The sequence below is a fragment of the Acanthaster planci genome, linkage group LG19 (assembly GCF_054643075.1).
Source record: "Acanthaster planci isolate LZ-2023a linkage group LG19, COTS_SCS, whole genome shotgun sequence".
Lineage (NCBI taxonomy): Eukaryota > Metazoa > Echinodermata > Asteroidea > Valvatida > Acanthasteridae > Acanthaster > Acanthaster planci.
In genome coordinates, this window is record NC_141795.1 from 1,582,111 (window position 1) to 1,590,593 (window position 8,483).

An 8,483-nucleotide genomic window follows, 5' to 3' on the forward strand; every position below is an offset into this window, starting at 1 on the left:
TTGTTGAAAATATCTTTAGTCGATAAAATCAGCACGGGAAGAAACGCTGGAACTGGGGGGGGGGTTGCAAGCGTGAGGAAGAATAACCTTGAAGACCCAAGACACAAGCAGGCAAAATGATGGAAAAAGAACAAAGCAATAAATGTATAAAGGCAGAATAATGCTCACTTATCTTGCCTTAGGGCCTATATCAAAATGTAATGCATCTACGATTGAGGCCTTTTTACAAAAACGCAAAAATTATCAATGCTAAGTTAATGGCATTGAATGTTAGATTAGTCACAAAGTTTCAACCAATCATTGTTTTTACAAAGCTTCCAGTTGGCCATCTACATGACCATCTTCAACATTGTTAATAAGTCACTATCCGATTGGACGACGTCAAACTTTATGACAACGGTGCACGCTCGTCAAGCCGGCTGACGACGCAATGCAATAATCCTTGCCCGGAGACACGCTCGGCAAAACCACTCTCTTCGCGCGCCGTATACGCTGGAGTGCATGCAGGTCGTTAGACACTGATAGCGGAGACTCATTATGTTGCAAAGTAGTTCCGAACCAATCATCGGTGAGCGAGCTGAAAGCTCGAGGGCCCATGCACTCGGCTCGCAGACGACAAGATCAACCCGTCCGATCTTTGGTGCTGACAATCTGCTCTCCTCTCACTGCGGGTTGAACCGGGCTAACACTTCACTGTACTGATCAACATCCTCGCTGCATATATCCTTACGGGAAAACACTCGTAACTCTTCAGCATAGCAACTACATGAGGAAGGATTCGCGGACTGAGCGGGACAGCCGCCGATTCTGATCGGCCTGAATAGTTTCCGTCGAGGTTAGAGAGTTTGCGGCTGACACCGCTGCATACCAAACAATTGTTTTCTTTTGCGGAATGAACCAATGATGACACGTGCCTTTTTGAAATTTGTGCGCCTCAGTCAAAATTGACTCAACAGTCTGTTTATCGCATAATGTCCAAAGTGAGGAAATTTACCACATAGAAGGTATAGCAGGAATTTGAATTGAAGTACAGAGATAACCAACGATGGGACATAGCAACATTGCTCATAATTTGCCGTAATAACTTCTTCACGTTAGCGTCGAAACGCTGGCGAACATGTGACTAGTCAGGTGTTCATGTACTCAGGAGATCGGCACCAGAGGGGAACTTCGTTAAGTACATAGATGTGTTTAATTTCTAAAGGTAAGTTGTGTCTTCTTTGTTCGATCCTTGCATGATAATTACGTTGACGCATGACGGTCACTGTAACAGACATAGACATGTGTTATCAAGAAAATCAGTTTTAAACAGGATAAACAATCCGGTCACCGCTGAATCACCATTTCGATTCAGTAAACAAGAGGGGAAAACGGTTTCGAAAAAAAATCCTTTTTATATCGTTCCGGAAATACCATCCTTCCGATTTTTCTGTATGTGTATTTTCTAGGAACAATTTCGACAGAAGTTTTTCAAGGAATTCAACCATCATTCACAAACAGGAATTAAAGGACCACAGTATATTTAAACTAGAATGATATAAAATTAATGGAAGCATTTTAATTTTATATCGATTTTATTTATTAATATCCGCCAGGAAAATCTCCCACATGCTTTTACTAAAAGGTAAAATAGGGGCGCCATGTTGGTCTCTCGACGTCTGCTGTGCTATAATTTCCAAAATGATGAAAAATGAAGCGAGCCGCGGGTGTCCCCGTAGCTAAATTAACTATTAATATGTCAGCACCGCTTGAAACGGGATAAATTCTGACTTGACGCTCACAACATGTGGTAGGTGGCGAAACGCACCGACCGTTGTCCGCCCTAACCAGTCGGTGGTGGATGTCAGGCACGACCCGTGTTTCATCGCAGTCTCATTAATTAATTACATGTAGATTGTGTGAGGGTCTGTATTCATGTTTTTCGCTTGGGCTGGATTGATGGACTTAGAGGCGATGCACGTCGCAAAATTGTCAGGCAGGCATTTCAAAGTCCCACTCTAAAGATAGACAAGTCTTTGGGCAAAATATCTCATCATTGCACGATGAAAGAGCAGTTTGCTGCAGCGAAGAAAACGGAAGAGATTTTTACAACTGTTTCACACCGGTGCAACTTCAGTGCACCGTAAACACTGGACAGGGAAAATGTGAAAAGTCTCGAGTAACAAAATAACTTTCTTTCTATTGGCGGGAAAATGTGTCTCTTCCTATTAAATGCCTTTTAATCAACTTAGCCGAACCTCGATTAAAAGCTTGGAGATGGTTGCTGGCGGCGTACTGGCTGTTTTCTGTTAAGCGCCACATTAGTTTGGCTCTTCAAATAGTAAAAAGTAGTGTTTCAGTAGTGTTTGGTCGCCACAGAATTGGGTTGCCAGAGCTAGTATGTGCCTCGAGCTAGACCATGAAAGGGCGCCATTTTCTTAGCAACAGCGGGTCCTTTGGTGAGGGGTGAGGGGCTGCTTCTGCTCGAGGCGAATATAATAGACCCATTGCATCCGTTAATTAAGTCACGTGACATAGTCTACAAGTGGGTATCAAACGTCAGCAAAATAGCGTCCTCCTATAGCGAAGTGTTTCATAAGTGTCATTTCCCAGAAATAAAGCCAACGGTTGGTAAAGTATACTCAGACTACTGATGTGCTGAGCACACTGTGCCGAAAATCGGCATTTTTTGGTAAGCAACAGTTATGACACACTTTGCTATGGGAGGACGCCATGTTTGTTAATGTTTGATACCCACTGTAGGCCAATGCCTTACCTTGGGCACTTGGTCTACACTGCTCCGTCTGTTGTCACCATTGTAGGGCCTACCCACAGATCTGTACCTGCAAGCCGGCGCAGATCTAGACCGAGCCATAGCTACAAACACGAGGGGAGGTCTGGCGAGCATTAGTACCTTTTCATGACATTTAAATTAATTGTGCTGTTGCCAGAAAGTTCAATCAGTTGGAAAGTGCTACTTTAACAACTGCCTGCTGACAATTTTTGCAGGCATCGGGGAGATTGACACTTTGACCACCGACACTTTTCTGATAGGTAATTTTGGATGTATTTTTTTTTAATTGCAGGTCAAACTCTGGCTAACTTTTACCGAATCCACGGACAAGCTTATGAACTGTTTTGAGAAGCACACGACGCATGGAGTGTCCATCGACTAGAAAAGAGGTCATGGATTTTCCACCGAGAGGTCAAATACCCAGGGGTGCGGGGAAATCTGAATCAATAGCCACAAGAGAGAATGGTTTCAACAATCAGTGGATAGCTAGGCCAGTGGCGCTCAAAAGCAAGGGCCACTCTGACCCACGGTCAACAGACTCGGAAGAAAGTGAGCTGCAAGGAGAGTCGTGGTCAGTTGTTGAGCGTCGTCTGTCGAAGAAACTTCGAGCCAGCTGGCGACCTGAACTTGCTGATTCCCCAGCTTCTCATTCGGGGAAGCTGTTGTCAAATTGGGAATCGCACGAAACCAGGACGACTAACCCCGGATGCTCATCCACACAACAACCAACTGGTCTTGGATTTCTGTCCAGCAAAATGCAGACGAATACTTCCTGCTTACGTCCAAGTGGTCCACAAGTGTCGCACGGAGGAGTTGGTTACAGTGATCTGCTTGGAGCTCCCTCTCTTAGACAAACCTGCCCAACTCAGGCGCATGCGTCCGGGAAACGCAGTGCATTTCGAGAAGTGAAAAAACATCAACAGATAGGTTGCCATGAACAACAGCCATGCGCAGACACAGCGAGGCTGAGATCGCGTAGGAGAGAGCAGCAGAAGGAGCGGCCTATAAATGCATCATCGGAACACCTCTCTGAATCTACATTTCAGGGACCGTCTCCGCTGACTCAAACATTTTATGGCTCTGCTCAAACCTTACTAGCAACGCATTCCAACAACCTGCACGCAAATCATCTTGGACGTAGGACGGAACGTGAAGAGGAATTCGTGGCGCCTTCATTTATTCCTTTGAAACGTCGCCCACCACCGGATTTCCTTAATCACACGCAAGGGTGTGACGCGTTGAAAACTGTGAAAAACACGAACCCCTACAAGAACGCCTTTTCGGTGCAGTTCGGTCCATTTCAAAATGGCGCAAATGCTGAGGGATTTTCTCGAGTGCCGTTTGCGTGGCAGCAGCCACTGGTGCCCACTAGTGTCTTACCGCTGTCTTCCAGCGTGCACAGCCGGCAGTACGACAATTGGTGCGCCAAGTGCAGCGCCAGCTTCCGGATGACCAGTGATTTGGTGTACCACATGAGGACGCAGCATAAACGGTCTTCTGATGGGAATGGCGGCGGTTCGAACTCCGCATCCACTTCGACGGTGGCGGGCGACAGAAACGAAGGGAAGCGAGTGGAGGAGAAACTGAAGTGTAATCTTTGCGGGGAGTCCTTCAGAGAGCGCCACCACTTGACGAGACACATGACATCTCACAATGCAGAACGTGAATGAACTTGAGGAGGGGGCCAACGATCTTTGATCAACTATTGACAGTTCGAATTTTATGAACCCTGTCCTACTTAACTCGACAATCCGTCAACGTTCAATGCCGTACTTACTTACAATGTCTGGTAGTACGCTATAGCTAGCTGCTGCAGATGAGTATAGGCCTACAGCTTTGTCGACTCTGCAAGTTGTTCCGTGGTACGGAATACTGGTCCCTTATGCGAAGACTCGCGTACGGCATCAGTGAAGATCGTCTTCAATTTTTCTTGTCAAATAAATAAAAGATACTGTGTTTTACCTACACGTACGAGATATTATCAGGTATATGCTACTGATTATGATGTAATATTATGCAAAAACTAGTTGTACGTACACCTTAGCTAACGGCACCATTTTTCAGTGCGTAGGCCCACGTGACAAAAACTTCCATGTTCCTGCAAGATAATCGTAGTGTATTTGTTCATGAAAAAATAAAGAAAATGACCTGTCTGCCTCGAGCAGAAGCTCCCTCTCATCGGTTGGAAAGCGGAGCCATGTTGGTCGAGAGTGTTCATTTTGTTGGTAATGCATCATATCCTTGTCGTTCGTGAACAGCGAAATTCAGTTCCTACCAAAGGAGCCTCCGTTGCTGAGAAAATTGCGCCCTCTCTAGGTCCAGCTTGAGGCTCATAAGAGTGTACAGGATGAACAATTTACGGTGTCTCAAAATATTTTGTTTCATCTACGAACTTGCAGTTTTCTCAATGTAAACTATACCCAGATTTGTGTACACAGGTTACTTATGCCTGTCTACAGCTACTATTCGATGTCGTCGACCACAAAACCTACAACCAGTATCGACCCTGACTCGGCCTGGGTCTGCGTTTAACGTGTTTAACGAATAAAGAAGAATGAGCCCACGAAAAGAACTGGGTCTCGAGTATGCCAACGTGGCCTTACCGTTGTGAGAGTGGTCCACGCGTTGTGTCGTTGTAGCGCCCTCTGTTTGTGTTTGCTGGGTAAAAGCGCTCGTCCCCATCGCTGAGGGCGCCGGGAAGGGCAAATGACCAAAGAGTAACTGTTTAGAGATCAGTGGGGCGTATGCACAACGTGATGTTTTATTCGAGTATTTATTGGACAAAGTTTATTTGAACAATGATATGGGTCAAAACTTCCGTGAGTGTATGATACGCGCGCACATACAGAGGGTATAGCTTTCATGCGTTGATTTTGCACGAGACATCAATTACACTGGAACGTTCATTGCTGTCTTATGGAAATTATTTATGTCAATTTTGCAAAACTTCCAATTGTCTCCCGCCGGCTTCGTAAGCTAATGCGTTACTTTTTGCCAAGTTTGCAGCTGTTCAAAAATCAAAATCTCATGAGTTTTTTCAAGTGTTGCTGTAAAACCCTGACGATGAGGTGGTGTGTGATCCGGTTCCGAGAATAGTGTTCTTGAGTCGAGCTCCCACCGTTCGAGCGCGAGAACAACAAACCCGTGTCAAGAACAGGCCGTCCGAACACGACCTAGGGGTACATGAAATTGCGCCAGCTCCTGAAATGTCAACACCCTTGAGCAAGTTCGGCTGCGCAGTGTGGTCGTGCTTGTGGCCATTGCCTGGGTTGTTGTATTTTACTCGCCACGGTGAACAGCCATAGTCGTAGACAACAATACCCATTTTGAATCGGCCCATAATTCACCATCAGCCATTCGTTGGGTGTGTTCGATTAGCTTACACGTGTAAATCAAACTTGCACAGAGCGTTCGTTCAGCCGTCACGTGATCTTCGTGCGTGCCCTGGTGTCAGCCACCACTACCCCGGCTGGCGAGCAGGTCTGTGGAGGCTGTCCGAGTGTAATGACGTCACGGATGGACTGTTCGAGCATTGGCATGATGGAAGTGGCGGGGACTTGACCTTTTTCCCAGAATGCATTGGCAAATAAACTGCATCAAATGATGAGCATCATTTCGAGGCTTCCCTTGCGTGTAACACTGGTGTATTCAGGGAAGCTAATCGAACGCATGTCTATTTATCGATCACACATTCACAGTTAAGCCCCCCCCCCCCGCGGCATCACTATGCATGGCAAAACAATAATTGAAAAAATATCAAGAGTCATTAACCCAACCTCGTCCTTAATGCATTTGAGTAATCTGCTGCACTATCGTTTTGCTCTGTCACTCTGCAAATGGAACATTATTTCACATGTCCAAAATCGCTTTGAACATTGTAATTAGGCGCACTGTGCACCTTAATTTTATATTGGAGGGGGCGGGACGCACCCCCGCTGTGAAATGCTGACCTGATATCACTACAAATTTAGGCTCTACTGAAGCCTCAATCCAGGGGGACGGAAGGGGTTTGCGCATGATGTGCGCACAGCGGTATGTAAGCCTATTCCATTCATTAGAAGGGGGTGCTCATAAGGAACTATTTCATTTAAAGTTAAAATCTCCTGCGTTTCCACTATCTACAAGGATTATTGAAGAACTTGTTCTATTTTCAATATGCACACCAGCCCTTGTTTCACGGAGATCCTAGAAAAGGATTCCCATTTCAGCTTCTCGATCTAGCTATGGATCGTGGATGCGAAACGTTTATAATGCACACGCTGCGCTGTTGTCTCCTCACATTAACACCCCTAAATTTCATGCATAACAACGATTTAACTTGTAAAACTCCCACCTGCAACATTGATTTTTTTCTGAAATGTATGTTTAAAGACCTCACCTTCCGACTGTAGTCGTTTAAAGGAAATCCTTCCCCTTCAACATGACCCTTTCTCCACAACGTTATAAAAAACGAGTGATGCGTCCCATTCAAATTTTGTCCATTGCTTCTTGGCATGCGTGTAGTCAAAAAAATCTTCACGTTTGATCAAAACTTACAGTGCGTGGAGATGCAGCACGTACGACCGACCGTCGCACACAAACGCACATGCAGGCAACGCGTTGGCAAGTTGGCACAGCATGGTCAAAATAGAATTGCAGGTAAATAAAATATCTCTCCCGAAGACAATTTCATCTCTAAGATTAACTTTTCTGATAAAAGTGAAAGTCCCATATGAGAAACATATCATACGGGATTAAATACTTCGAGTCACAGTTGAAATTAATAAATTACCAATAAAATTACTGCCGGCTGTTCGTGGATCGTGGTCCATCTTAACGCAGCTAAGAAACAAACGATGTGCACGCGGTCGCTGCACAATACTGAAAGAGAAGAGTTTGAACGTAGGGGGCGCTTGTCGTTCAACACCCTTCCGCCCCCCCCCCCGCCTCAATCCTTTGTCAGCCCAACCTCCCCCTTTTGATCAACACTCATGACTGCATGTGCAAAATGTAATCTTGGGTATCCGCTCGTAGCAGGAACAAAAAGAGGGCCCTTATATAAAGGTGTTTGCCCTATAAACTCTGTATGCTTAGTGCTTGTCCGAGAGCTTGCGAAACACAAGCTTACTCGGGTGGGACTCGAACCCACGACCTCCTGCTTACTAGTGCAGACGTCTTAACCACTCGACCTCCGAGCTTACCGGGGTCGAAAATTGAATTTTCAAGTTATTGCAAATTTTATATCATTTGTCCGTAGCGGACCAACTGGAGAACAATTCAAATTTCAAGTTTAAAATACCTTTTTTTACGTTCAGAAATGTAACGTACACATATATCTTTCACCCCATTTTCTCCCAAATGTCACTTTTGATTAACAAGAAACACATCTTAAAATACAATTTGCAGCCTGAATATATTTTTCTGGTATGATATTCAGCAAACGTTTACGCAGAGCGGAAGATCTCCGCAGATAGATTTTGCTTCAGTCATTTGCTGGCTGGCGTCGCCATTTTAACAAGCAACATAAAGTGACCTCCACTTTGCCGAATTTTAGCGCATGCGCACAAACTAAGTGGAAGGGTTGAACATACAATGGGTGCGTTCGATTAGCTTACACGTGTAAGTCAAACTTACACGAGAGCGTTCGTTTAGCCATCACGTGATGTTCGTGCCTGCCCTGATGTCAGCCACCACTACCCCAGCTGACGAGCGGGTCTCTTGAGGCTGCCCG

The 8,483-nt window shown here is 45.3% G+C and overlaps 1 protein-coding gene and 1 long non-coding RNA gene across 3 annotated transcripts; one reads left to right on the forward strand and one right to left on the reverse strand.

The window, feature by feature from the left end:
• Positions 1 to 668: 668 nt before the first annotated feature.
• LOC147795950 (uncharacterized) lies at positions 669 to 4,964 on the forward strand. The gene is made up of 2 exons (XM_087129793.1): positions 669 to 1,204; positions 3,066 to 4,964. The coding sequence occupies exon 2, from the start codon at positions 3,136 to 3,138 to the stop codon at positions 4,441 to 4,443; it is 1,308 nt and encodes a 435-aa protein (XP_086985919.1). The 5' UTR covers positions 669 to 1,204; positions 3,066 to 3,135; the 3' UTR covers positions 4,444 to 4,964.
• On the reverse strand, positions 4,568 to 7,259 carry LOC110974260 (uncharacterized). 2 transcript variants are annotated; one of them, XR_015423353.1, is made up of 3 exons: positions 7,152 to 7,259; positions 5,377 to 5,457; positions 4,568 to 4,702 (listed from the first exon to the last, which is right to left on the reverse strand). It is a non-coding gene; the product is annotated as an uncharacterized LOC110974260 (long non-coding RNA). The 2 variants fall into 2 exon arrangements; XR_015423354.1 differs by having other exon boundaries at positions 5,377 to 5,494.
• Positions 7,260 to 8,483: the final 1,224 nt, after the last annotated feature.